General features: G+C 54.6%; 11 protein-coding genes across 11 annotated transcripts, besides 4 other annotated features; 5 read left to right on the top strand and 6 right to left on the bottom strand.

Moving 5' to 3' along the window:
• Nucleotides 1-987: 987 nt before the first annotated feature.
• On the bottom strand, nucleotides 988-2,463 carry EKO05_0006471 (uncharacterized protein; the record flags this gene model as incomplete). The annotated part of the gene is made up of 1 exon (XM_038946126.2): nucleotides 988-2,463. The coding sequence occupies one exon, from the start codon at nucleotides 2,461-2,463 to the stop codon at nucleotides 988-990; it is 1,476 nt and encodes a 491-aa protein (XP_038797964.2).
• Nucleotides 2,464-2,961: 498 nt separating this feature from the next.
• On the bottom strand, nucleotides 2,962-4,283 carry EKO05_0006470 (Mannose-6-phosphate isomerase; the record flags this gene model as incomplete). The annotated part of the gene is made up of 3 exons (XM_038940514.1): nucleotides 2,962-3,849; nucleotides 3,900-4,089; nucleotides 4,138-4,283. 3 exons carry the CDS (start codon nucleotides 4,281-4,283, stop codon nucleotides 2,962-2,964), a joined length of 1,224 nt encoding a protein of 407 aa, XP_038797963.1.
• Nucleotides 4,284-5,287: 1,004 nt separating this feature from the next.
• On the top strand, nucleotides 5,288-6,423 carry EKO05_0006469 (putative alpha-1,6-mannosyltransferase mnn11; the record flags this gene model as incomplete). Its single annotated transcript, XM_038940474.1, has 3 exons — nucleotides 5,288-5,618; nucleotides 5,692-6,133; nucleotides 6,213-6,423. 3 exons carry the CDS (start codon nucleotides 5,288-5,290, stop codon nucleotides 6,421-6,423), a joined length of 984 nt encoding a protein of 327 aa, XP_038797962.1.
• A 341-nt stretch (nucleotides 6,424-6,764) lies between these two features.
• EKO05_0006468 (Mitochondrial ribosome small subunit biogenesis protein) lies at nucleotides 6,765-9,080 on the bottom strand (the record flags this gene model as incomplete). The annotated part of the gene is made up of 1 exon (XM_038946125.1): nucleotides 6,765-9,080. The coding sequence occupies one exon, from the start codon at nucleotides 9,078-9,080 to the stop codon at nucleotides 6,765-6,767; it is 2,316 nt and encodes a 771-aa protein (XP_038797961.1).
• Nucleotides 9,081-9,260: 180 nt separating this feature from the next.
• Nucleotides 9,261-9,309: a tandem repeat.
• A 330-nt stretch (nucleotides 9,310-9,639) lies between these two features.
• Nucleotides 9,640-11,190, top strand: EKO05_0006467 (Aspartate transaminase; the record flags this gene model as incomplete). Its single annotated transcript, XM_059636810.1, has 5 exons — nucleotides 9,640-9,750; nucleotides 9,871-9,931; nucleotides 9,983-10,638; nucleotides 10,693-11,040; nucleotides 11,089-11,190. The coding sequence occupies 5 exons, from the start codon at nucleotides 9,640-9,642 to the stop codon at nucleotides 11,188-11,190; spliced, it is 1,278 nt and encodes a 425-aa protein (XP_059492793.1).
• A 2,275-nt stretch (nucleotides 11,191-13,465) lies between these two features.
• EKO05_0006466 (Phosphorelay intermediate protein) lies at nucleotides 13,466-14,152 on the top strand (the record flags this gene model as incomplete). The annotated part of the gene is made up of 3 exons (XM_038940250.1): nucleotides 13,466-13,498; nucleotides 13,659-13,840; nucleotides 13,897-14,152. The coding sequence occupies 3 exons, from the start codon at nucleotides 13,466-13,468 to the stop codon at nucleotides 14,150-14,152; spliced, it is 471 nt and encodes a 156-aa protein (XP_038797959.1).
• Nucleotides 14,153-14,811: 659 nt separating this feature from the next.
• On the top strand, nucleotides 14,812-15,930 carry EKO05_0006465 (uncharacterized protein; the record flags this gene model as incomplete). The annotated part of the gene is made up of 1 exon (XM_038946124.1): nucleotides 14,812-15,930. The coding sequence occupies one exon, from the start codon at nucleotides 14,812-14,814 to the stop codon at nucleotides 15,928-15,930; it is 1,119 nt and encodes a 372-aa protein (XP_038797958.1).
• Nucleotides 15,624-15,656: a tandem repeat.
• Nucleotides 15,689-15,716: a tandem repeat.
• Nucleotides 15,931-16,008: 78 nt separating the features above from the next.
• On the bottom strand, nucleotides 16,009-17,118 carry EKO05_0006464 (uncharacterized protein; the record flags this gene model as incomplete). The annotated part of the gene is made up of 2 exons (XM_038940364.1): nucleotides 16,009-16,791; nucleotides 16,975-17,118. 2 exons carry the CDS (start codon nucleotides 17,116-17,118, stop codon nucleotides 16,009-16,011), a joined length of 927 nt encoding a protein of 308 aa, XP_038797957.1.
• A 325-nt stretch (nucleotides 17,119-17,443) lies between these two features.
• EKO05_0006463 (uncharacterized protein) lies at nucleotides 17,444-19,016 on the bottom strand (the record flags this gene model as incomplete). Its single annotated transcript, XM_038940597.1, has 2 exons — nucleotides 17,444-18,189; nucleotides 18,242-19,016. 2 exons carry the CDS (start codon nucleotides 19,014-19,016, stop codon nucleotides 17,444-17,446), a joined length of 1,521 nt encoding a protein of 506 aa, XP_038797956.1.
• Nucleotides 19,017-20,424: 1,408 nt separating this feature from the next.
• EKO05_0006462 (uncharacterized protein) lies at nucleotides 20,425-21,441 on the bottom strand (the record flags this gene model as incomplete). Its single annotated transcript, XM_038946123.1, has 1 exon — nucleotides 20,425-21,441. The coding sequence occupies one exon, from the start codon at nucleotides 21,439-21,441 to the stop codon at nucleotides 20,425-20,427; it is 1,017 nt and encodes a 338-aa protein (XP_038797955.1).
• A 2,694-nt stretch (nucleotides 21,442-24,135) lies between these two features.
• Nucleotides 24,136-26,734, top strand: EKO05_0006461 (plasma membrane fusion protein prm1; the record flags this gene model as incomplete). Its single annotated transcript, XM_038946122.2, has 2 exons — nucleotides 24,136-24,172; nucleotides 24,486-26,734. The coding sequence occupies 2 exons, from the start codon at nucleotides 24,136-24,138 to the stop codon at nucleotides 26,732-26,734; spliced, it is 2,286 nt and encodes a 761-aa protein (XP_038797954.2).
• Nucleotides 24,421-24,461: a tandem repeat.
• Nucleotides 26,735-27,369: the final 635 nt, after the last annotated feature.

The following is a 27,369-nucleotide window of genomic DNA, read 5'->3' as shown; positions in this document are numbered from 1 at the left end:
CTGTAAAACACGTCTAGCCGACATCACGCAAAGAGATGGGAACATTTCGTAAGTATGGGCCGTGGAGGTGTTGGACCATGCGACGCGCCAAGCATATCGTCATTTGCATCGATTTCGCGCAATTGAGTGGTTCCTCGCGTCGATGCAACTCTACTTATTAAGACCGGCCTTTGGAATTGGACACCGGTTTCAAGGCTTACACCACACGGTTGTTGATCGTCTTCAGTGGACACGATGAAGAAACATGCTATCTTGCTTTTCACGTTGTTCTCGCTCTCGCTTTCGCTTGCCAGAACGCTTGAGACTGGTGTCTACTGCGTAAAGCTGCTCAGCAATGGCCCTATACATTTTTCGGGGCGTTACAGCCCTGCAGCGCATTGTATACAGAGCAACATTTACAGTGCTCTCCCTGAACGGATCGTTACCCTCTGATTTGGCGGCAAGGGCGTCACCGAGGATATGAGCCGACACAAAAAAATCCAGACGGCTACTATGCCTGATTTTTCCCATGTCAAGCGAAGGAAGGTTAACGATCCGTCCATGCCAAAGCACTGTATGAAGGGAACGTGAGGGTGTTGACCGTTTCATTAACGTCCAGTTCCTCCCAGATTAGCGTGCTGGTGGCCCCACTTGTACATTCAAGCCAATCACAGAGACGTGTATTCAACTCTTAGCTTTTCGAACAATTGAGCTGGAATGTTGAAGGAGAAGACATGGATGTCATCGACTGTGCAAGCAGCGAATGTATTGGGAGAAGCAGATGACGGGCAAGGGAGTGGCAGCTGTATACAGGGAGCTGATAGAAGCTTGCATGAGCTGCCAGCCTAAAGTGAGGATATATGTGAGTCTTAGTGTTGTACTGGAGAAGGCAAAGGGAAGAAATGGCATCGACTCAAGTTTATCAATGCGACAGGGTGTGTTGCCTTGTCGTGGACTTAGATTCATACCCAAGGATGTCTACATGCCCAAACCTCAGTATGCCACCACTCACTCTTCAAGCTTGCTCGCAGCGATCTTAGCAGCGCCTCTCAGTCCGCTTCCAGGCTGAACACGTCCTTTGAACATGCCCTCCCTATCGCTCTCGATCCCCATCCTCGCCTTCTCAAATGCTGCCTCGACTTTCTCCATTCCTTCTCTCGATCCCCACATGCTTAACGCTCGCTCAAACGCACCGGCCGCAAAGAGGTATTCTCCAAGAGAAGTGTGAACAACGCCTAATGCATACCACGTCTGCGCGCGGTCCTGCTCAGAGAACCAGTTTGGCTTGTTCGGGGGGATGAGTTCGACGGGAAGGGAGAGATACCACGGATTCGAAGCCGGAGAAGGAGAGTCGGTGGCCAGGCTCAGCGCCTTGGAGATGCTCGACTCAGCGAGCATCAGGTCCTTTGCGGCTTCTCGCCTCTTCTCCGCAGGCAGGCTCGTGTCTCTGAGCCAGTCTTTATGCGTATCCAACTCCTTGTGCATCAAGCTCAGCGTGATACCGAGACCTAGCTCCACGCGCCATCGGAGACGTTGGATGGCTTTGAATGTGTCTTCCGCATGCTCCGGCCCGTGGATTTGCTCGGCGGATGTGAGGAACCCGTATGTCAGCGCGATGATGACAGACTGTGCATACTCAACGCTCAGTGTATAGTTCGCAGCGCCGTTCTCGGTCGTGACTCGTGCAGCATCGGAGAGGTCGGCGAGCTCGGTGACGGTGCTGAGCCATTGCTGGATTTCGAATGACTTGGTCGTCATGGATGTGCTGAGGCCGGCGGCGTAGTGAGGGAGAGTATGGTGTGGGGAGACAGTGACTGAGGAGAAGGTCTTGAGGACACGGAAGCCTTCTAGGAGGTCGCCTTGTAGTCTTGAAATGGGGAAGTCGTATGCGTTCAGAATGGAGAGGTGCAGCGCACGCGTAGCCCCCCATGACTTTGTCACTTGGCCGGCTTCACGGAGGAAGTTAATCAGACGTGGGAGATACTGAGCTGGAAACATGACACTCGCTCGCTTCTTGGTGCTCTCTTTTTCGACAAGGGAGATATCGAGAGCATGGAGTGTGCTGGCATCTAGCGCTGAAGGTGTACACGGAGCGAACAGGATACCGGAATCTACCAGCATTGTCTTTGCGTGTCGGGCATCGGAGGTTGCGATGCTAAAGCGTGCGAAGAGATTCGAGGAGTAGAAGAAGTGAAGTGCTTCTTTACTGATCAGCTTGTTTACGTAGAACAAGCCGGTCTCCACAGGAAATGGGGGTCTCGAGGCCTTGAACTTCAACAGTCCCGTGGCGTTATCGAGAGAGTGGGTGTAAGATACGTTTGGTAGGCCGGTGTTGACGAGCTCGGTATCGAGTGCGTACTTGTAGATCGTATTGCGGACCAAGGGCGGGAGGGCAGTGAGGCTGATCTTCTTCTTGGATTGAGCTGCGTCAAGGCGAGGGCTCGAGGGCTTCGTAGAGAGTGGTGTTTCGACACTCGCCTCCATCGAATCTCTTTTAGGCAAGGTTGAAGCCATGACAAGAGCTGAGTAACAACAGATTCAACAGTGATTGCTCTAGAGCTTTTAAGCAGAAGTGCCAAGGCCTTGTTCCGCGTTGGAGCGTCAAAACGCAGTCACTTATTGTGTTGATGGTGCGAGACGAATCGATTGAGGAGCTGCAAATCAGTTCGGTCACGCACTGCCCGGGGCATAAACAAGTGCACTTCCATCGTGGTTTTATAGCCCCGTGATGAGGGGCATGCAGAATAGGGATGCATGGACAAAGTGCGGGGGAACAAGGATGATGTGGGGGACGGCAAAGCCGGATCCGCAATACCGGGTACAAGACTATAAAGCCATAGGCGCAGTCTCTTAAACAAGTTACAATGGTATACATTCGTATCTACCGTGTGCGGAGAAAGCTTTAGTAGTCGTAAGTCCTCCAATCGGTCGTAACGTCATGCCCGTAGGGCGTACTTCAGTACTCAGCCTCAAAACCGCCTCTTACTCGGCATGAGCCGTGAATGCCTTCAGCTTCTTAGTAGCCGAAAACTCCAACTCGGTTCCCTGACCAATGAAGAAGATGTAGCCCTCGCTCAACTTGTGTTCCTTGCCATCTGCTTTCAGCGTACCCTCGCCCTCGGTCAAGATCATGACGCTGGGGCCGTTGATCGCACGGACTGTGTCGCTCTCACCATCACCAAGAGTAGTCACGAGCATGTTGAACTCGCTCATTGGTGGTGCGTAGATCTGGGTGTTGCCGTTCTTGCTGCCATCGAACATCCGTGGCTTGAGGAGTGCTTCGCTGGTGTCGTGTGGGTTGAACGTCAGACAGCCGATAAATGTGTCGACATTGTTGCGATCAGCGCGAGGGCAGAAGCCGGTGTTGAGAACATTGTCGGATCGTGCCATGCACTCGATGATGTTGCCAGATAAGTATGCGTGAATGCCGTCAGCTGGAATGTAGATACTGTCGCCCTCGTTGAGTTGCATGTAGTTCATAGTGGCGAGCGCGACAAGAGTACCATTGTCAGCCTTGTCGTACTGCTCCGAAAGACGGGGGATGAGCTCTGGGATGTAGGTTGCCGTGCCGAATTTCTCTTTGGGGAGCTTCCGAAGGGCGTCGTTCGTCTTGCGCACGTCCTCCTCGGATGCTTTGAGCATAGTCTCGACAACATGCTTGAGAATCTGGTCGTCGAAGACTGGCTTCTTAGTCTCTGGAAGGAACTTTTGAAGAGGCTCGAGCTCCATCAGCTTCTGGATATCCGCCAATGGCTTGAAGCCGACGAAGGCCTCGAAAGGTCCGAGCGCCAGTGCGATCTCAGGCTTGTGGTTGGCATCGGTAAACTGTTCGGGGTCTTTTGCGTGTAGCTTTGCAGCGAGGTCCTTATTCTGGAGAGGCCGTCAGGGATGAAGCAATCTCAATCTGCGGATACACGTACTGGGTGTAGCTGCAGGGGCAATGCCTTTGCTATCGACAAGACCTTGGGCAGATAAGGTAGCTTTGTGTGACCGAACTTCTTTATGACTTGCTGTCCAATAAGCTCGTCTGAGTGCTTGTCGAGGACGTCTTGGAGGTTTTCCTTGGTCTCGAGAACGTATGACGGTAATGTTGGGTATGTGCCCATCCACCTGGTCTGGTTAGTGCTCAGCTATGCAGTTCTGTGCCTCCGAACTTACATTTCAGCGTAAGGCTTGCTCTCGTCAAGCTTGAAGCCATTGCCTGGCGTCTTCTCACAGAGTGTTGCTGCAATCGATTCGCGACCAGAGCGGCCCCAGGGGTATTCGTTACACCCGCAAGACAATTGAATGACCTTGTTGACCATGTTGCTTGTTTTGCTTCGAAGATCAAAAATGGGGTTTCAAGAAGCAAGATTGTATGTCGTGTTTGTTGTAGATTGCAATGCGACGACGATTTTGGTTCGAAGGCCGGGAACAGATTATCAAGAACAAAGTTTGAATGTCGAGTTTGTTGTAGATTACAATGCGACGGAGCTGTGGATATATGCAGTTCTTTGAGAGCGGATGGTGACAGTACTGCGACGTCATAGCGGGTATGTGCTATTTCTAAGCTGCAGAGGAGCCACGATGAGACTACCGCGTGAAGTGTGACGTTGGAGGTGAGGACTCTGAAAGATTGTGTACCCGGTTATCCGCCGAAGAGCTCCAGCGGAGCGCTTGGTGATCTCCCGCCAGCCCTGTGCCAAGGTGAAGGACTTTGGGAACGGACACGGAGCATCTCCAGTCTTGGCATTTTAGAAAATAGAGCCACGAGGCTGACTGCGCTGACAGAGCAGCCGTCTGAAGCCACTGAGTGTACCGTGCTTGCATGACCAAGTGAATATTCTTCAAGCTGAGAGAAGATGGTGGCCTGCGCACCGGTCGTCCTCGGCAGGGGTTCGCGGTGAGGCTCGACTCGACGCATTGAGGGTGAAGACGACCAGTCCTCGAAATCATGTGATATTGACGTCGTCGTGAACAAGCAACTGAGCAGCGCTCCTCGAGTAGGGCGTGCAGACGGGCGGCATGCGTATATACCAGCAGCTGGCGAGCACCGTATTGAATGGGCACTAGTAGCGCATCGAAGCAAGGGTCTCACTCCCGCTACTGCCAAGTCTCCGCAACCGCGTGTATAATTTGTCCCTATCCCGCGACACATGTCATCTAGGCGGTTCTGAGACAAGCGATCGCTGCTCCTCCACGTTGGTCTGTCGAGCCTCAAGCATGATTTCCTAGCCCTATTCGTTTGAACCTCGATCCGTCTCCCACTGCGACCCTCGTTCCCGTCCCCAACCGTCCACACCTGGCCTCCTGGCCCCACACCTTCACCATGCACTTCGCCATGCCTCCGCGCAAGACATCGAGGCCCCCGCCCTACGCCACGCGGAACAACCAGAACGCCTCCTTCATACCGCCTGCGTTCAAGAACCTGCTGCGGAGCAGGTCCCGAGTGATTGTCGGCGCCGTGCTGGGCTTCCTCACACTGCTCTGGCTTCTGGGGATAGGCGGGAGTTCCCGCTCCACACCTCTGGCCAACATACCCAAGGTCGCCGTTGGGAGTGGCGCGCCTGTAGTCATTGTCACCGTACTCGACCCGCAGGCAAATCCGGCATGGGTGCAGAAGATCAAGGCGAACAGGGAGGACTATGCTAAGAAGCACGGTACGTCCCCTACCAAGTCCGGAATAGATATGCACATGGTAGACGTGGCCGAGAGATACTGACACACCCAAAGGCTACCTGACGCACTTCCCCACCACGACCCAGTACCCCCTCAACAATGCGCCTCAAACATGGTCCCGCGTCCCCGCCCTCCGCCACGCCATGACCCTCCACCCCGGGTCCACGTTCTTCTGGTACCTCGACAGCAGCGCGCTGATCATGGCGCCCGAGATCGACCTCCAAGCCCACCTCCTCTCGCCTGCGAAGCTCGAGAAACACATGATCACCAACGCGCCCGTTGTGCCGCCCGACAGCGTCATCAAGACGTTCGGCAACCTGAAGGGCGACAGGATAGACTTTGTGATTGCGCAGGACAAGGAGGGTCTTGCGCCGAGCAGCTTCGTCGTGCGCAACGGCGAGTGGGCCAAGTTCTTCCTGGACAGCTGGTTCGACCCCATCTATCGAAGCTACAACTTCCAGAAAGCCGAGAGCCACGCACTGGAGCACATTGTGCAGTACGTTTTTCTTCTTTCCTGTTCTATTTTGGCTTGACAAAACTTGTTGAAGAGGAATATCAAACTAACGACCCTCTAGATGGCACGGCACCATTCTCGCCAAGCTCGCCATGGTCCCGCAGAACCTGCTTAACGCCTACGTCTCGGGCCCGAATGCCCAGGACGGGCAGTACAAGGAGGGCAATCTAGTGGCCAATTTCCCCGGCTGCGACAAGGACGGGCGAGAATGTGCCAAGGAGCAGCAGCCGTTCTTCGAGGTGCTGGAGAGGAAGCGCCAGGGTTACAGTTAGACGGGCAAGTTCTTGCATCACGATGATCAACCAGCGGCCAAGTGGGGTCAGAGTGAGCATTGGATATGACACGACATGACAGACAGGCTGTGATCAGCAAGGTGGGAGGAGGTGTGTGTGTGTGCATTGAGACCTTCTGGCGTACGGCGTTAGCATACCACCCAGCCCGCACACAGTGTCGAGCAACTGGAAGTTGCGTGTGTATGAAGTGATAGATATATGTGTACAGTTGGCGTTTTCTAGTCTTACAATATACAATTGCCCCAAAAGGAAGAAGGAAAAACGCCCTGCAATGCTGAACTACATGCATATCGTATCGTACAACACGTTGTGGAAGCGCCTCACCTCTCCGCCGGCCGTCGCTGCCGCTTCACGCTCACCATGCTCCTGCGCGGCCTAGCCACTCTCTCACGGCTACTCACACTCTTGGGCCCCATGACAGTACTGGCGCACATGGGCCTGCGGGCGCCGACAAACTTGCCATGCGGCGAGAAGACCTCGACCTCAGGGTACACGTCCTCCCACTCGGCCATTTCGTCGCCGGAAGCACCGTTGTCTGCAGCGCTGGCAGCGTCCTTGGCAAACTCGCGACTCAGCGCATCGTCTACATCGTCGCCGTCGCGCTCCGCTTTGGCAATGGCCGAGAACTTGCGGTCCTTGTACTCTCTCTCCTCGCGCAGGCTCTTCTCGCGCTCGTGCCGCGCGTGGTTGGGGTCCTTCTTCTTCATCCCCACGGGCTTCCAACCCTGGGGCCGTCTGGTCTGCGCACTGATCTCCACCCACCCAACGCCTTCGATCAGGATGTCGGTGCTCCAGATGCGGAAGGGGAGGTTCTCGGGTTTCATCTTCGCCGCCACGCTGCTTGTAAGCGGGCCGGCGAGCTTCTTGGTGACGTCCCAGCGCAGTTGAAATCGGCCTGCGGAGTTCATCTTGTCGCCAACCGAGGGCGCGAGGATGGGAGGGACTTGCAGTTGCCGGTCCGAGGTCTGCGTCTGGTAGGCTTGCGCTTTTTCGGTGCGTGTTATGTGTGCGTGGATGGGCACGAAGGGATGGACTAGGAATATGAGATCCTCAGTCACAGGTGTAATTCTGATCAGCCCTCCGCCAAGGATCAGACTCTGGCCTGGTTTGAGTGAGAAGCGTTCAGCGTTGAGGCGATTCGTCATGATCAGGTCTTGGTGGTGAGCAGGCTGGACAAAAGTTTCTAGCCCGGGCGTTGTTCGTGCAAGACCGGGGAGGTCGACCAGCTCGCCCCGATTGTTACCGAAGGGGATACGGATTGGGGAGGCGGTCGTGCCAGGGAGGGAGGAGGCGATGGGGAGGACAGGGTAGGGTGTGTATGGCTGTGGCGGCGGCAGTAGCGCATCTGGATCCTCTTCCTCGTGCTCCTCTTCTTTGGGGTCGCGCTCGAGGGCTCGGGGGGGTTGATGGACGTGTTGGTTCGGTTTCTTGTTGTGGCGTTCGGCCTCGGCGTCTTCGTCTGCAAGTTGTTTTTGTACCTTTGTCAGGTCGTCAAGGGATTGCGCAGCGTTGAGCATAGCTTCACGCTCTGCGGCACTGCGAATCTTGCGCACATCTTGGTAATCGGCGCCGCGGCCTTTGGGGAAGACGGCTTCGAAGAGGTTGGACTTGCCGACGTTGACTTTGCCGACCATCCAGCCTGCGCCGCCGCGCTCCCAAATATCGTCTTTGACTTGCCGTGTCCACCATCCTCGCTTTGCGCTGACGAGCCTTACATTCCCCAGACGCGCCTTGCTGTTGTCTCGGCCCAGTGCATCGCGGAGCACTTCGGTTATGTAGGGCATGAGCGTGTCTACCTGCTCCTTCTTTGGCGCCAGAAGATCCGCTCTTGTGATGATGAAGCTTACTTCTGCGATGCGGTCGTTTGCTACCCATCCCTTGTGCTTCGCTCGACGGTTCTGTGTTCGCAGCTTGGGGATGCGGAGTGAGGACTGGAGGTTGGGGATGATGGACAGCGGGAAGTCGGCGGCGTCGACGACATGGTAGATGTGGTTGCGACGGTGCGGCGACTCGGCGATGGTCTGCTGGATAGAGTCGACGGTGGGATGGTGGATGGGCGTGCCTATGCTGTGGTGGATCAGGTTGTGGCAGCGGTCGCACACGGGCGTGTCTGGCGAGAGTGCCTCGGTGGTGGTGGCCGCATCGAGCACACCCAACTCTTCCAGCAGCTCGGGATTGGCATCTCTCAGCGCTTGGGCGTAGACGTTGTCTGCTTGCGTGGCTTCTTGGACCTTGGCGGGGTCCCAGTGGAGATAGCCGCGCACTGCGCTCCTATCGATGTTGTAGTACCCTGCCTCTTTTTTGTCGAGCAGCTGCGTGGGCGCACCGCATCCTGGACAGGCTCTGGGCAGCGACCTCCTCTCTGGGCGAGTGCTTTCCGAGGGCGCGTTCGGGGGCTGGCTTTCGGCGGCCTCGGTGCACGGGAGCTGGGGAGCTGGAGCCTCCTGTTGCGCCCGTCCGAGGGCGGTGGAGAAAGGGCGCGCTGCCTGAGCTGGTCGTGCTCGTGCTGGCTGTGCACGGCGGCGAGGCGTGGGTGTCGAGCTCCTCAGCAGGGCAGGGCAGAGGAAGGCGGGTATGGAGGCCTGCAGGGCGTCGTGGTTCAGCAGCGTCCTGGTCTGTCGCAGAGCAGGGCGCATACTGAGAGGAGCGCTGGGTACAGTCGCAGTCGCAGTCGCAGCGCTTCACGCCGTCTGCGGTTGTGGACTGTTGCAGCTTGCAGTTTGCAGCTTGCAGTTTGTTGCTGAGTCAGGCAGACCCTGGAGATGGCGGCGTACGGGTCGTCCGTGTGGGTCGACAGCTGTCCAAGGCTGGGGTTGGGTCAATGGTCGATGGTCGATGGTCAATGGTCGATGGTCGATGGTCGATACGTCAATGCCAATGTCCACAGCTTACCCGCGCAGCACCCCCATGGCTCTCGCGTCCAGAAAATTATCGCTGGCGTCGGACTTACGGCAGGGATGCGGGAGCTCAGGCAAGCTCGGGCCACTCGCCGCAAATCGCTGTCCGCTACAACGGCCTACTCTCCGATGTAGCTCGCACCGCCCTACCCCGGACTCTCTCTGTCTCTCAGACTCTCAGGCCACCGCAACGGCTAGTGCACAGCTGCTCCATCGCGCTCCGTCCCCCTTGCTCCTTCCTCACAATTGCCTTGTTTGCCCCATCCACCACCCACATCCACACTCAGTCACATTCGCCATGCTCGCCACATCACGAACCGCGCTGCGTCAGGCTGCGGCCAAGCAGTTCACCGTCAAGGCCGGCGCCCGCGCTGCCTCCGCCTGGTCGAGCGTGCCGCAGGGGCCTCCCGTGAGTCAATTCAATTGGGTCCATTGAAGAAAGAGCTCTGGTCATGCTAACAGGCCCGCAGGATGTAAGTACCGGCTCAGAACCAACAGCAGATGAACAAAGCTCACCGCCGACTGCCAGGCCATTCTTGGCATCACAGAAGCTTTCAAGGCCGACTCCAACCCCAAGAAGATCAACCTTGGTCAGTAACGTGGCAAGACGCCATCAGGCAAACTGCGACTGACGGGTGCAGGTGTTGGCGCGTACCGTGATGACAAGGGCAAGCCCTACGTCCTGCCCTCCGTAAGGGAGGCCGAGAAGAAGATTGTCGACTCTACCCTCGACAAGGAGTACGCCGGCATCACGGGTGTCCCCAAGTTCACCAAGGCTGCTCTCGAGCTCGCCTACGGTTCTGAATCGACGCCTCTCGCTGAGGACCGCGTCGCCGTCACCCAGACCATCTCCGGCACCGGTGCCCTCCGCATCGGTGGCGCCTTCCTTGAGCGCCACTACCCCCATGCAAAGTCCATCTACATTCCCACTCCCTCGTGGGCGAACCACGCGGCCGTCTTCAAGGACTCTGGCCTCAAGGTCGAGAAGTACAGGTACTACAACAAGGACACCATTGGCCTCGACTTTGACGGCATGGTTGCCGACATCAAGGCCATGCCCAAGAACAGCATCGTTCTGCTCCACGCCTGCGCCCACAACCCCACTGGTGTTGACCCCACCGAGGAGCAGTGGTTGAAGATTGCTGAGGCTGTCAAGGAGGGCGACCACTACCCCTTCTTCGACATGGCCTACCAGGGCTTTGCTTCTGGTGACACCAACAAGGATGCTTTTGCGCTCCGTCACTTCATCAAGGAGGGTCTCCGCCCCTGCCTTGCTCAGTCTTTCGCAAAGAACATGGTATGCCAACATCCATCACTCGACTGGCACCGGCTGTAATACTGACTATGATAGGGTCTCTACGGCGAGCGTGTCGGTGCCTTCTCCATCGTCTGCGAGTCTGCCGAGGAGAAGAAGCGTGTCGACTCTCAGATCAAGATCCTCGTCCGCCCCTTGTACTCCAACCCCCCTGTTCACGGCGCCCGTATTGCTTCAGAGATCCTGAACAACTCTTCCCTCAACCAGCAGTGGCTCGGTGAGGTCAAGGGCATGGCTGACCGCATCATCACCATGCGTGCTCTCCTCAAGGAGAACCTTGAAAAGCTCGGTAGCAAGCACGACTGGAGCCACATCACCTCGCAGATTGGCATGTTCGCATACACCGGTCTGACTGCTGAGCAGATGGACCAGCTAGCTAAGGAGGTGAGTAGTTCATGGTTCATTCCACTGAGTTCTTACTGACAAAATCAGCACTCTGTCTACGCTACCAAGGATGGTCGTATCTCGGTTGCCGGTATCACCAGCGAGAACGTTGGGCGCCTTGCCGAGGCCATCTACAAGGTCAAGGGTTGAACACCTTGTCTGACGCGCTTTCTTGCTTTATGGTTCTCGGATATTCGGCATAGCACGGCGTGAATGGTACACTGTACTATACACCAAAAGGCACTAGACTACATTGTGTAGTGTACGACCAAAATTTACGTTCTACTTCATGATTCACAACCATCTCACCAGTTGCCAACCATCTTCTTGTTTCTCGAAGCTTCACTGATCTGCGTAGACTGATTTACCCCACATGCTTCGATCTTCGGCTTTCAAAATTTCCTTGACCCGGATCGGCAGAATTGACTTCCCTGCTCCGTGCATCGCGCTCCATACATCACACTGCACATGCAACGACACGATGCCCCTCCCCCCCGGGCAGGGTAGATCTTGCCCCACAGTGGTATAGCCTCTGCCTCACTGTGAATCTTGGGTGAGTCCCATCGTGGTACTGCACAAACTTGTATTTGACTTCCTGTTTGCAGACTGCCCTTGTGAGAAATCTACCAGGACAATTATGTATGTTGACATGATACGAGCTCACGCCGGTCAGCATTCGATTGTAGTCTGTTCGCTACACAACGTCCACAAAGTCATCTCAGGGTCCAACGGCCCTGATTCTTGGCGCGTCATGAGCCCATTGTGCAGCGCGCAAAGTACACCGCCCTTATGCTCTGCTCTGTGAACGGGAATGGCAGGCTGTAGCGAGCAGGCGGCCCCTGAACCCGAACGTTATCTCACGATCCTTGACTTTACGTTCACGTCCTGCACATGCTGGGGACTGCAGCTCGACAGACGAGCCAGAAGTAAGCCACAAATCAGTGGCTCGCATCCGCGAGCTGGTCGACTCCCCAATGCAATGTGCTGGCTCGGAAAGGGCCGGATGTACAGTAGCCACCCGCGCCAAAACTTCGTTTTTCAGGTTTTACGAGCCAAGAGAGGGGATTGTGGAGAACAATGCCTGCACTTAGACTATCTTGCAAGTCCACATCTTGATGTCTGAGTGGCCCTGCATCGAATCGAGCCATTACGTGCCAGATGGCTCAGTGTCGAGGATACCTCGCCTGAAGTCCTTCGTCTTGCTGTCGACATGGTTTTGCTACCGTAGCAATTAACAGCTGCTCACAAACCGTGGACGTGGGTGATGCTAGGCGGTATCGGGAAGACGCAGGGTCACAGCCTCATGCAGAATGACGAAGGAGAGCAGTGACGTCGTTTTGGAGGATCGCAGCCAACCCGCACGCTTCATCCTTTAAATGCACCCGCCTGACAACCCTCCCTGACGCCTTTTATCAGCAGAAGACAGCATATTCGAACACTTCTAGACTTCTTGGCGTCCTCTCCGGGACAAAGCAGCACGAAGTAGCTGGTAGTCAGCCGCACATCTGTGGACGGCTAACTAAGGCGCGCAACACCTATGGATACCAGGCTGGAAGGGAGCTCTACATGCGTTGAGGGATGTCGGTCGAGTTAATTTCGTGGTCGCCGCCGCCGCCGCCAGAAGGGCTGTGGAAGGGCCAGCGAAGGTGTCTGCACCGATGATCAACGGCGAGCGCTGGCTCAGGGCCGCCAATTGACGTCGAGGTATCCACACATTGCAAGCCTATTCCCATACCCATCACTGTGTGCCCCTCTTTGGCGGTGATGCAACAGTAGCTTTCTGCAATCTCTAGACCACGGTAGTGTTTTGACATATGAGCGCTGCTCCCGTAACTCCCCGCTGTCAGAATTGCTCCTCTCAATTATCTCGATTCCCCACGTCGCCGACCGCTAGGTCGCCTTTCCTTTTCCTACCGCGAACAGAATAGCCGCCGCCGCACTTTTCGGCAACTGACTCCGAGGAATCTGCAAGCTCAAAGCGAACCAGAGGGGGTTAATACAGTGCCTCTAGGCAAACAAACTGCCGAAAACACGCAGGCATTCTGCCCTCTGACATCTCTCTCTCTCTCGCAACGCAGCACTCTCTGTGCTCGACGCCGCACCACTCCCCCAGGCTTCTCCCACACACTGACAACGGCGCTCAAAATTTGGCGGGCCGACCCTCACGACTTCGTCATACACTAGGCTAGAATCGAGGATTTCCAGTGAATCGGTTGCGCACGCACACGCCGGTCCGCAGACAGCAGACAGGATCTAGGATCCATACGACCACGTTCCCGCGACGCGAAAAATTATCCGTTGCGCTCGGTCTCACTTCTAGACTCTCGCATCGCAGCGTCTGCGACATTGAAGAAGCGGCGTTGCTGAGTCTCACCTCTACCGCCTGATTTGGGTTGTTCGCGGACTGTCGCGAGTTCTACGCAACATGGCGCCTAGTTCAGTAAAGGATGAAGACAGGGTTCGTGTGCCCCTCCATTCACGTTGCTCCTTCCATTCCGTGACCCTCCACGCCACGCACGCGCTTTCACAGAGCCCCTTCGGCTGCCTTTGCATCCATTCACCCCCCGTCCGCCCCGCCTTGCGCACACTCCCAACGAACCCCACTCTAATTTGTACAGAGCGTCAACGGCGGCGAGGGCATCATGTCGATTCCCGGCGCAGAAGACACCATCGACCCCTCGACCTTTGAGCAGATCCTCGAGATGGACGAGGACGAGGAGGAGCGCGAGTTCAGCAAGAGCATCGTCTACGACTTCTTTACCCAAGCCGAGGGCACCTTTACAAAGATGGACACCAACCTGTGCGTGCCCCAGCCTCCCAGCTTCCTTCATCAGTGCACTGCTGACCCTCTCCCAGCGAGAAGAAGGACCTCAAGACGCTGAGCGAGCTCGGCCACTTCCTCAAGGGCTCATCTGCGACACTCGGTCTCACCAAGGTCAAGGACTCGTGCGAGAAGATTCAGCACTACGGCCAGCTGAAGGACGAGGCAGGGCTAAAGGACATCAAGGAGGAAGAGGCTCTCAAGAAGTTGGAGACAATCATCAAGCAGACCAAGGACGAGTTCCACGAGGTCGAGAAGGTGCTCAAGGAGTTCTACAACGACGAGGAGTGAGCGCCGCCGCGTCCCTCCTTTGGGCGAGCCACGCCAGTCGCACCGCTGGACACGTACAGCAAGGCAGCACTGGCAGCCCTGGCAGCCCGTCGCTGCTCGCTCTCGCCTGCCACGACCCGGAGTACCTGCATCGAGACCGCTCGGAGCCATCGCTTTTCGCAAGCGTCATCATTAGGGTCTGCTCGTCCTGTCTACGGCCAGCCTCTGCATTTCTTTTTTTGCGAACGGTACCTTGATACCATAGATTCTCAGCGTTTTGAAAAGCATCAAACCATCTACTATCTTGAACCCCACTTCCAGTCCAATGGCGGCATGCGCCCCGACAACGCAGCGTGAGATACAATGTGCCGACAGAAGGCCCGAGGCCCAACTCACAACGTGCTCTGGTGGGGTGACGCCGTCCTACGTCATGCAAATGAGCGTATGTGATTGGCTACCAGGTCTTCAACACCAAGCTCTAGCATCGTGATGTTACGCGCATCAGGCGCCAGAAGATTGTGTGCCGCGCTTCCGCGCCTTTGTCGTCGGCGTTCCCTTGTAGTGTTCTAGCTCACCACGGCAACCGTTCCTGCCTTCGTGTCTCCATGCTATCCACACCATTCCTTCGACAAACAACGCGCCAATCCCATTTCACTAGGCCTTCATTCATTCGCAACAGTATGGGCAAGAAAAAGGGAAAGGGTGAATACAACGACTTCCTCGAAAGTGCCAGACCCCGCGATAATAACGATATCCGCACTACACTTCAGACCACATCAGCACTGACCCGCAACATCTCGCCGCCAGCGGTTTCGGCACCACAATCTCAACAACGCAACCATGCAAACCTAAGGACCAAACCTAAGAAACCGCCCTTGACGCACTTTCTCTGTTTGCCACTTGTCTCCGACCCGAACCGCGCACAAATCTCGACATCACTTGAGAAGCTGAAGAAGGATGTCGAAACCTACACCCCCGTACCACCAAAAGCAGTTCGACCCACCGGCACACTGCACCTCACTCTAGGCGTGATGTCTCTATCCCCCGCCCAGCTCTCCGACGCCAGCACGCACCTATCCGAGCTAGACATCGGACAACTGCTGCGGGGCATCACGACGCAGAAGCTCGCCGAATCCGTAGCCGACACCCGCACCGTCAGCGAAGGCTTCGGCGCCGTCCAAGACCCCAGCCTCTCGCCCGCAAGTCCAGCCTTGAGCGCCGATCCGGCATCGCTGGCCGTCGAGTTGCGCGCGCTCGTGCCCATGCAGAAGCCGGGCCAGACGAGCATCTTGTATGCCGAGCCGCGCGACGCAACGGCCCGGCTGCTACCGTTTGCGGAGAGCCTGAGGCGTAGCTTCGAGGAGCAGGGGTGGGTCGTCCAGGATGAGAGGTCCTTGAGACTGCATGCCACCGTGCTGAATACCATTTATGCGAAGCCCAAGGGGAGGGGGAGGGGCAAGCAGACGTCGAAGGCTGCAGCGTCCACGAGTGAGGCGGTGCGAGATGGTGGTGGTGGTGGTGGTGGCGATGTGCTGAATGATGGCACGGACGGTGAGCAGGAGAAGGAGAAGGAGAAGGAGAAGGAAGAGAGGGACAAGGGACACGGCCCGGATGCGAAGAGCTGGATGCGGTTCGATGCCAGTGAATTGATAGACATGTACAAAGACTTTGTCTGGGCAGAGGATGTGCGGATCGATAGAGTGCAGATCTGCAAGATGGGTGCTCAGAAAATCTTCCGCGAAGGCGGGGATGAGGTTGTGGATGAGAGGTACGAGGTCGTTGCTGAGAAAATGCTCTGATTTTCTTCTTTTTCCACCCACCCGTCCCATCTCTGCAGTATATAGACAGAGTCCGCTTCAATGCAACACCCAGACCTCTCAACCACCACGCTCCAGTGACACAATCTCCTTCTCAATCCGCCCCGTCTCGCTATCCAAATACATCTTCCTCTTCGCCAACTCCCGAATCCCCCTCTCCCCCGCCTGGTCATACAACTTCAGACTCTGCCTCGCCAGCGCCTCTCTATCCCTCAACGCCCTCTCTCCCGTACCCTGGCTCTTTCTGAACTCCTTCAACGCCGCTACGAATTCAGCCGGCGGCGGGTGCCCAAACGTGTAGCACCTGGCCTGCAGTCCGAGCAGCGTAGCGCGGGAATGCAGGAGCTCGGCTCGCGCCTTTGTGTGCCGCGCCAGAGAGCCGTGTTGGATTTGCTCGAGGATGCGGATCGAGGTCTCGAGGACGGATTTGTGCAGCGCCAGGAGACTTGTTAGGCTGTTGGTGAGCTCTGTTCTTGTGGCGGCAAGCTCTTGCGGCAGGTCGAGCGTTGCGGTCTTGACCAGCTCTTCTGCATTCGTCGATAGAGAAGCTGGTGCGGGCGGTGATAGAGGGGAGGCAATGGTGCAAAGATGCTGGGTGATTGTTTCTAGCTGTGTCGAGATGGCTGAAGCAATGATGTCGACGTTGTCAAGGAAGATGGTCACATCTCCGGAGAGAATTTCGCGGTCTGAAGGATCTGGGATTTGGCCAGAGAGCAGAGCAGAGATCAGATCTATACAGGCATGTAGCTCATCCGGTAGGGTTGGCGCGCGGGAGGGGAGGGTGGCTAGCGTGGTGATGAGGATTTGCGTGCTGAGGAGAGTAGACCGCGCGGTTGTTAGGCTCTGAGATATGTTAGTGTCTGACGATGGCCCTTACTGGTTGAGATGATTGAGGAGTGTAAGGAGACTTGAAAATCGACAATAGGGAAAAGTAAACAACCAGGCTATCTGCGAAAAGAATGGAAACGCTCTTTGACTAAGGGTGATGGGGGAAAGCGTAGTGAAGGAGAAAGAAGAGTATCATACCCGCCGTATCTCATCGTGCATCCGCTGCTTCTTTGTGTCCCGTGTTGATCCATCCGGGTTCAATTTTCGAGTGCGCAGATCCTTGTACAGCAGCTCGAAGTTAGGATTCCGCCGCAATGTTGCTGGATCCACAGGTGGTAGCATATTTAGACGGATATGATCCCCTACCGTTGCGGTGCGTCACAAGCGGGCAGCTGCTGCTCTGTTTGGTGTTGACGGTGAAGCGGAAGGGGCGCCTAGACCATAAACGGCTAGAGGCGGGTCTTGACAACAGGCGCTGGCTGCTCTGTGGATCACCTCCTCTCCATCACCAATCGAGCGAGTGTAGATGTATTCAAGCCTGAAATTGAATCTGTATGCATGTGGGTATCGAGACATGAATGGCTTGAAATGTACGCGAGCTAAGCACTGAATAGAGTTATAAACTTTCCAAGACAGCCAGACTTTCAAGCACTCAGCTATCAGCGCACTACTCCTCTCTAGGTGTCAGACCGATCTTGCAACCTCCGAGACCAGTACACGTGATACTGAACTTCTCCATCCATTCCTCAAAGTCCCTCTGTTCGACATTAAAGCCCTGAATCAGTCTAACGACCACGTACATTGTCTCCGTCAACGCGAAGTTCTGTCCAATGCACACTCTCGGTCCACCCGAGAAAGGTACATACGCCCACCCAGGCCTGAATCCTGGCTCAAGCCATCTCTCAGGCCTGAATGAACCGGCATCTATTCCGAACAAATCCTCTCTTCTCTGCATGCTATACATATGCCACGCCACGTAAGCGCCCTTCGGCACCATGACTGGCCTGCTCTCATCGGCTCCACCACCACTTGGTAAAACAGTGTCAATGAGGGCTTCGCGGCTATTCACAGGAACGATGGGATATAGACGCTGACTCTCGTTGATAATGGCGCGGAGGTACTTCATATCTTTCAACTGCCCGTATGTTGGTTGTGCATCGCCAATAAATTCGTCAATCTCGGAATGGAGTTTTGAGAGTACCGAAGGGTGCCGTGGTAGTTCCCAGAGGATGTTAGAGAGGAGTGAGGCGACCGTATCTCGGCCAGCTAGGAGAATGTTGAGAAGTTCGCTGCGGATTTTAATACGGTCTTGTGTTGAAGCAAAGAGCGCATTGAGGAATGTGTAGCGTGTTTCGTCCTCTAGTGAGTCTTTTGATTCTTTGAGATGTTCCTCGATAATACGGTCAACAAAGTCTAGTGAAGTCAGCGTGTTAAAATACGGGCTTGTTGGTTGTGGTGGAAGTACCTTGCATCACTTTCACGTGCTGTTTCTTCTTCCTGTCGGGCAGAAACAGTGCAATCGCGCCCCATTTCTTGAAGCTTTCTCGTTCGAATGGATTGGAAGCATAGTCGAACGCATCGCAAAAGGCTCTGACTTCGTGATTATTACCATCCCGACTCAGGGCATTTGTACTTTTGCCGAAGAGCAACTCAGTCGCTACATCCATCGAGAGGTCGTGAAGTAGTGGCTGGAGATCCACGGTCGTTCCATCTTTCGGTAACATATCGATCAGTCTTTGTGTATGCCGCTCCAGCATATCGACGTCAGCAACCTGCGAGCGCTCGAAACACGGTCTGAGCATTTCGCGCGAGTGCTTCCATGCTGCACCCTCGTTGACAAAGATACCGTATCCAAGGTACGACGACATCTCAGTGATGCGCTCCTGACCCAAACTCCATGCGCTGAAATTTGTCGCAAGCACTGCTTTGATGTTCTCCGGATCGTCGGTGTTGAAGAACTCTGTTCCAAAGATGTTATGGTGTCTGGTGTGCCCAGCCACCTCCTTGAATTGATTCGCCATGTGTGGCAGCAACCGGTGTTCTTTGATTGCCTTCACTTGACCGCCCCAGCATAGTGCGCCTAGTGTGAATGGGATCTGAAGCCTCTTTGCTGGCAGACAATCATGTTGCTTGGCGAAGGCACGCAAGCGTGATCCAATCGTTACTTCCCAATATACACGGTGTGTAACGTAGAGACTGAGAAGGCAGACCGCGACATTGGTGAATGTGAAGAATGCCATGACGAGCTGAGCCGTACATGAGAAACCGAAGTGGCGCAAATAAAGATGAAGTATGCTACTTTAGTTGTGCACTAGATCATAGAAAAAAAATATGATGGATGTCCTATAGTATGCTCCAAGGTGCGGGCTCAGCTCTGGTTCTTGAACATGGCGTCGACCATTAGGCAGCCATATTGGTACCCTTCTTAGACGAGAAGACGATGCATTAGCGGCGAAACCCGCGTATCATCGTCGGAGATTTCAAGTATTACACCGCTAGCTCTTGCTAAGGCCTGGCATCGTATCGTTAGATACCGGATGTTGTATTCTCTTAGGAATATGATGAACCCGGCTGATGACAAGACGGCAGCGAAACAAAGTTAGCGTGATTCCAAACATAAATTTAGCAGACCAACAAAGTATCTTGTATTATGACCATGGCTTTTGATTACATGCTCTGAGCAAGAGAGAGTTAAGTTTGGGACCGTTTCAGACTTCTGGCGATAGTCGCACAGTCAGCATATCTCCATTGCAATTCAGGCAGCAGACTGGACAGTATCCAGCCCCGATGTGTATTGCCAACCGGTAATGTTAGCTCCTGAATTGCAGCTGGACGCCTGATACGTAATGCCGAGTGTCCGACACTGCACTTCAATGGTCCAACGCACGATCTTTGCAGCAGAGAAGAGCTGGAATAGACAAAATCATTCGATGTTAATGCGAATATCAAGAAGACATGGGACTTCAATAGCACTTTTCCATCTTGATTGAAGAAAAAAAAGACTAGCAGTGGAAAATCTTGGGGGATGGACATCGTCAAAAGAAACGAGAACACCATGATGCAGAGTCCCGTCAAAAACTCTTTCGCTCTTGTCGAAAACTTTGATCCAGAACCTTGGGTTCTCCAATACTCAGCTTTGAGAGGTTGCCAAACCCCCTGATTGTTCGTCGTAATGTGAAGAGCCCATACTTCAGAAGACCAAGCAACTGTGCTACGCAGGGATTCCGTAATTCAAAAAGAGCAAAAAGCTTTGTGCAGTCGTATTCAAGGACGTGATGCAATTCTGATACGGTCGTTCCGCAGTCCGTAATCGTATGGCCGTGTGTGTGGTGGGAGCTAAACGTGAATTGAACCGTAATGCAAAACATGGAACATGACAGAACACCAAATCAGTGGAGGGAGCCAAAAAGGTTAGACATATGGAGCACTCCTCCCTTAGTACTGGGACAAGTAGAGCGAACAGATTTGGTGAGAGGTTGCCGGTGACAGTATTGCTTACGGTTAGTCAGTGGTCACATTGGATGCTGTGGCGAGCCAAATCGTTGCGAACTCGTGAACGCTTGCGAAGGGGTGATGCGTTGAAAGCCTTTCAAAGCATATTACGAAGAGCGGCCCGATGCCAGCTGGCACTTTTGGGTATGTAGCGTTTCAAGACTCCAGGTAGGCATCCATGGCATCTTCGAGGTTCTTGTTCAGGAGACTGTACTTGACTTCTTCGCCAATCTCGTCGACAGGGAGGTACACATCTTCCATGGTAGGGATGCAAGCGATCTGATCCAGAGGGTACTGTTCGACAGCTTGCAGCTGATTCCAAGGAAGTCCAACGGGCCCCTGCTCACGAGGAAGAGGTGGGTAACGCCCGACCCCAGTCTTTGCACGATCATCTCCCTCCCACTTCAGCTCTGCCAGACAAGGCCATGGCGCAATTTCATCTTTTCCGTTCTGCCAATCCTCACACCAAATGGTCTTTTCCCCGAGAATGCGACCATGGTTGCCGGTCTGATCGAAGTTGCCCTTGAGGCCGCATCGCCTCATCATGTCCTGTTGTTGAGGAGAGATAGGTGGAACGCGCAAGACGGCTTCGTCCTCTTTATCCTGGACCTTTCTTAAGAGTTTCTTGGCTGCAGACGCCATCAATGCCTCGCGGTGCGCAATATAGTCCGTCACCTTCCATTTCGCAACATCAGCATTCTTGAATAGCCGTTTCATGGAGTTGCGGACGACCAGAAACTCTTGGGCAGCACGAGCTTCTTCTGACACCCAGGTACGGGTATTTAGATGACTGCCTCTACCGTAGAAGCCGTTGCCAGAGCCCATGTGGTGATTGTTGCGCCGCAATTGCTGGATAGGATGGCTATAGGCAGGAGCAGGCCTATTGTGGTATCTGACGTTGCTGTAGGAGGAGCCAGGAAAATGATCGAGGTCCTTTTGAGGATACGAGAGGTCGTCTTCGTGGATCTTCAAGTCCCCGAAGTTGATGGTGGCTATGGTGAAAGGACTGATATTGGGGATTTTGCGGTTATCGTCGGAGCTCTCATCGTCATGCAGAGTGTCACTGCTGTTACCGGACGGCGGAGAAGGAACAACGTTGGTACTCGGATGATCTGGGGCGACGTCTGTGCTCTTGATGAGCTTGTCGCTGACGTGTGTAACATTTCCGGCCATCGAAGGTCTTGATCACAAGTGACGCCTGCACCGATATGCTCGAAGTGCAACTAGAGCTGTACTTCTGCTGCCGTATGGATGTGCTGGTCGCAACTTGGGCAAGTAATGAAGGTGTTCCGGGTACAGTGAAATTAACAAGAAACAGCAGTGGGCGCGCTGTGGAGTAGGATTTGGGGTCGTTGCCTAGGTAGTAATTGTCTGAGCTGTCAGCGACTATACAAGGAGCTGCAGTAAGTGGGTTCGAGATAGAGTCTTTGGTCACCGCCTACAAGCCTGTGAAGCCGTATACAGATAGTGCAGACACATGACAATCACAAGGTGTCGGTGTAGGTTTCCTCAAGTTGTTTATGAGTGGGGTAATGACAGCTGAGCACGTAGTTTCACCGCCTCGAAACTCTGAAGGCTGCATTGAGCATACATCAAACGCAGAACCAGCCACGTACCGTGGTATGTGACGCTCCGACTTGTAGAGCCGATCTCGCGAAGGCTAGGTGTCCGATGACAGAGGTTTAAGCCTAGAGGTGATGTCATTGGTAATGTTAGGACGCCGCACGTCGAAACTTATTGGGTGATACTTACAACAGGTATGGGAGTGGGGCGAAATGAATCTTCCAGGCAATAGAATCAGACAGATGTAATACTGCGCCGACGATGGTCGGTGAGATGTGTGACGGGCTGCAGAGCACTATTGTCCGAGAGAATTCCTGGAGTTGGGAAGAGTTTGGTAGAGAAGGGATGCTCACAATAGGTTCACTTTTTTGTACTTCTCGACTGATGCCTGAGAGCTAGGCGAGATACAAGGTGAGAGGCCTGCTTGATTGAAGAGGCGGTGACTGTACAGCGTGGAGAGAGAACTTTTGGCGGTACGTTGATGAGCGTATGACAGACTCGATTCGAGTCTTGCGAGTCTAAATGATCCCCAAAAACGTTTTGGTTGCTATACGAAAGCACTGGAGTGACAGATGACGGGATGATGTATGCGCAAGAAACGAGCTAGATGCTTCAAAGCGGGCAGTGGCGAGAGCGAAAAATACTGCGTTGAGGCAGGTTGTGTCTCCTTCTTGGTTGACTACAGAGTGGCCGATCGAAAAGTCTTTAGGCGAGCGCGCAGCGGAGTGAAGAGCGAAAAGCGAAGTTTTTGTTGAAACGTGATAGGAAGTTTGCCACGGTGTACTACAGGTGGTCGTCTTTCGAGTTTAGTATCTGGCGCCTCAGACCGAGCACAACTTGTGGACAAGCAGTCTCCTCGACAGATGGTTGGCAGCATCCAGCACCGCCGTGGAGAAGAGTGCTAAGGATAACAAGGGACGGCGTGGAGCGACGATGCGGAGGACAGCAGAAACGAGGTGAAGGGGTTAGAAGCCATTGTAAGAGTTTTGCCAGACTGCGCGCAGAATTCTGGAAGCTGCAGTTGTGATCAAGGCGCTGTTGCTGCTATGGTCTTATTCTGGAGAAGACGAAAGAGACACCAATCGACAAGAAAGCACAACTGTGACCACTTCGTGTGAACAACGGTTGACAGTGAAATGACGTGCAAGAAAGGAAAGCAGTCACTCAAATGCGACCCAGTCCACCCCGACAGGCTCCGTCAGACACGCAGCACATATCAGCTTTTGGAGTATGTGAATCTAGCTTTCCATCAAAGCATATGCTCGAGTTAGAAATTTGTTGGTGTTGTCACTTCTTACAGGCGGATCTCAAAGTGAAAGGAGGAGGAAACAAGGCTGCGGATTCGGACGAATGTCGCCGTGGGACGTCGCCTTTTGATCATGTGAGTCAAGCTAGGGTGAGGCAGATGTCGAGGCCTCTCAAGGGACGTCAGCAGGAAATCACGACAACCTGGGTGGAGAGGTTGGGATGAAGCACGGCCGTCGTGTTTGAGATCTGCCCAGCCGCCAGGGCGATGATTGGACAGGAGCGATCGATCACCGACTTCCATCCCCGCAGCGGGCGCTACGCCTCAGCCATCTCTTGATCAGCACCTTGGTCGATGCATTCACGAAAACACACTGCAAGCGCTATCGGGCAGCAATTTGCGCAAGGTATTGATGCGAGTGTAAAGTTGATCGCAGTGACTGGGAGGCTCAAAGACGAGAAATGCTGGAGAGACACACGGTAACAAGAGCATTCCACGTGCGAGATGACGTCGCCTTTAGCTTGCACAAAACCGGGATAACAGCGCCACGCAACCGTGCGGTGAGAGCCTACAAAACATGGCGTGCCTGCAACTTTTGAACTTCGAGCACCTCCTCTGCTGACGACTGACGCTCGGAGGTCGTGTTCCCTTGCGCTCGACAACAACCTACCTGCGACAGGCTGTGCGTCACGAGATTGCGCAGGTCGCCAGATTTGACTCTCTCTCGCGCCCGTACGACTGTCGCAGATCGCCAATGAGCGCAAGTCGTGGAACAAAGAACGCCCGCTCGGACAAATTGCGACAGCCACTCGCAAACAAAGAGGCTCAGAAATAACAGCCGCGCAATATCGTTCTAGCGCGTTGTTTTGGGCTTCCCCAGACCGACAGTCTGACAAGCAAATGACTGGTCGGTAGTGGCTTGCTCCACCTCCAAGGGCGCCTATTTGGGCCACCACCACTTCCCGGATCCACCTGTTCTAACTTGAGCCTCAACGAGCTGGGTGCACTGCTGACACGCAGAGGTCGAGCAGGCCTCTCCATGAGTTACCATTGGTAACATGTGGGCCGCCTGCAGCTGGTCCTCGCTCTCTCGCGGTACGTGGCTTGCTTCCTTACCGCATTGTGAAGAGTGATATTCACGCTCCTCAACTCACTCTTGTATTCGCCTTCACCTCATATCGCCTTCCAAATCCTCTTCCTTGCATTGTGCGGAGCGTTGGGTTTCCCTATTGTTTCTATTGTCTTGCTTTTCTTCTTAAGCGCATAATACCTTTCTTCCTCTGCAGCCTATCTCTGGCAGATACACGTTATAGCTGGACTATTCTTTCGACAACGCACCCTCCACAACTACACAATAACACAACAACACGAAAACGACCACAACGCTCGATTCTAATCCGACTCTCAGACCCCGTTGCACAGCCACCTGCCTCCGTTATGGCTTCCTCAGCGAACCAACAGCAATCCTTTCCGGCTGTGCCTCCATCTATGTCCGCTGGCGATCATGAGATGCGAGACTACTACGCCCCGCAAACTTCACCACGACCCCCAATGAACCAAACACCAAACTTCAAACCATACCTTGGCCTTCGAGCTAGGCTCTCGCAAATATGGATCAACCGCTGGACGATTCTCCTCCTTCTAGTGCTCGTTCGCTTGCTCATCGCCATCGCAAGCACCGACTCAAGCCTTGCTTCCGCACGTCGCGAAGCCCTCAGTGCTTGCACTCAAGTCGAGAACATTGGTAGCTCCATGGCTTCCATGCCTCACTACATGGCGAAGGGCGTCAACGAGATGACCGCTTCCGGGGTTGAGAAGGCAGTCAGTGGCCTCATGTCCATGTTGGAGATGAGTGTCACTGGTATCGAAGAAATCGTTCTCTTCGTTATTCACATGATGACAAGCACTTACCTCTGCCTAATCACCCTGGCTGTTCGCGGCAGCCTTCACGCTGCTGTTGAAATCGGCACCGAAATCAGCAAAAGCCTCAACCAGACCATTGATGAGGTCACCGACGACATGGGCAACGCCGTCAAGACTGTCACAGACGGCATCAACTCTGTTCTTGACAAGATCAACTTCAACATTCCCGGCTTCGACAAGCCGGAGATCAACCTGGACGAGCAGATCACTAAGCTGAAGGGACTCGAAGTACCACCTGAACTCCAGCAAGGCCTCCAAGAGTTGAACAACTCGATCCCAACATTCGAAGAGGTGCAAAACTTCACCGACAACATCATCCGCATCCCCTTCGAAGAGGTCAAGAAGCTGATTCAGGCTATGAACAACTTCACGTTCGACCGCGATGTGCTTCCTGTCCCACAAAAAGACCAGCTCAACTTCTGCTCCGAGGGCAACTCCATCAATGAGTTCTTCGACGATCTCATCACGATGGCCTACGACGCACGCAAGATCGCTCTTGGCGTGCTGATTGTCCTCGCCATACTTGTCTGCATCCCCATGGCGTGGATGGAAACCCGTCGATACCGCCGGATGCAAGAACGTGCTGCACTGTTCGCGGAAGGCCACGAAGGCATGGACGTTGTCTACCTGGCCTCACGACCCACTTCTTCAGGCTTCGGCTTGTGGTTCGGTAGGCGCTTTGGCTCAGCTCGCCGTCAAGCCATCGTACGCTGGGCGTGGGCTTACGCCACCTCCGTTCCCATGCTCTTCCTGCTGTCTCTGGGCATTGCTGGCCTTTTCGCTTGCTTCTGTCAATATCTCTTGTTGAAGGCTATCCAAGACAAGACTCCCGAACTCACAAACCAAGTCGCTGACTTTGCCGGCAAGGTTGTTGCTTCTCTCAACAACGCCTCCGTGTCCTGGTCTGAAGGCGTCAACGGCGCCGTCGCCAAGCTGGACGACGAGATCAACAACGACATCCTGGGCTGGGTCAACACCAGCACCACGGCAGTCAACGACACTCTAAACACATTTGTGAGCGAGATGAGCAACACCCTCAACTCGACCTTCGGCGGCACTGTTCTCTACGATCCTATCAAAGACGTCTTGAACTGCTTGATCGGCTTGAAGATCGCTAGCTTCCAAAACGGCCTGACCTGGGTCCAAGAGCACGCCCACGTCAACTTCCCTGGCGTGTCGAACGATACTTTCTCTCTTGGTGCCATGGCTCAGGTCAGCGATTCTGGCTCAGCCGCCGAGCTCCTTTCCGACCCCAACGGCAAGGCCAAGGACGAGATCACCGAAGCAGTCGACCACGTTATCGAGAAACTTCTGAGCGGCATTCAGACCGAAGCGCTCATCTCTGCCGCCCTTGTACTCATTTGGCTATTCATCGCCATTGGTGGCCTCGTATACGCATCGACTCATCTCTTCCGCCGTGACCCAGAGACAGGAACCGCCTACTACGTCGACCCGTCCATCGACCACCAAACCAAAGCCCACGTCCGCGCCGCTGATTCCGCTCCACCGCAGTACGTTGCCAACGACTACCAAGTCAACAAAGCCGCGCCCTGGACCATTACCCCCCGACCCTTCACCACTGTCGAACCCGAGACAGAGAAGATCGGGCAAGTAGGTGCGCGCGCCGTCACTGACTCAGCCCGTCCCGGTCACGTACGCATGAGCAGCCATGGCCACCTCGCCGACCCCTCGCCTCTCGATGAGAAGCACAACCCCTTCTCCGACCGGCGCTGAACCATCGTCCAGCACTCGTCCATTGTCGGTAACTCAACCGTCTACCACTGACCGCCGCTTCTGCTTCTGAGTCTCTACCAGACGGGCGGGTTGCCACTCGACATTGCGACTGCAGCCGTAATTGCTCAGACCCTATTTGGTCCCCTGAAGTTTCATTTCACTTTTTTTTTCTTTCGATGATGTGTCGGACGATGCGAATACGCTCTCTGGCGCGGAGACGCGCGGATTGAACGACCCTTGCTCTTCTCCGCGTTGTGTGAATTGGTGTCTTACAGTTTCCCTGTTCAATGCCCCCAAACTTGTATTTTGGTTTATTCTGCGTTGTCATTGCTCTGTTTTTGCGGGGCGTTGAGAGACCCCTCCTGTATCCCCTGCCCAGAAGTCATGTCAAGTTCTTCATCGTCTCACATGTTACGCACGAGATGCTGCCATGTGATTTCTTTGCAGGAGTCGATCCGGAGTTATGCGACCACACCCCCCCTCTCCTTTTTCTTCATAGTAAGGAGTGTTGTGTTGGAGTGCTTGCGACGCATGCGTTGAATTTCTCTTCGGTCAGTCTGTCCCCGAGGTCCCTTACGCCTGATCCTCTCCAGCGCACACCTGGAACTCTCCATTTCCCTCTGCGCGCACGGCGA

The sequence above is a fragment of the Ascochyta rabiei genome, chromosome 10, assembly GCF_004011695.2.
Source record: "Ascochyta rabiei chromosome 10, complete sequence".
NCBI classification, from domain to species: domain Eukaryota; kingdom Fungi; phylum Ascomycota; class Dothideomycetes; order Pleosporales; family Didymellaceae; genus Ascochyta; species Ascochyta rabiei.
Note: the sequence above shows the minus strand (reverse complement) of the source record. Positions and strands in the feature narration are given on the sequence as shown.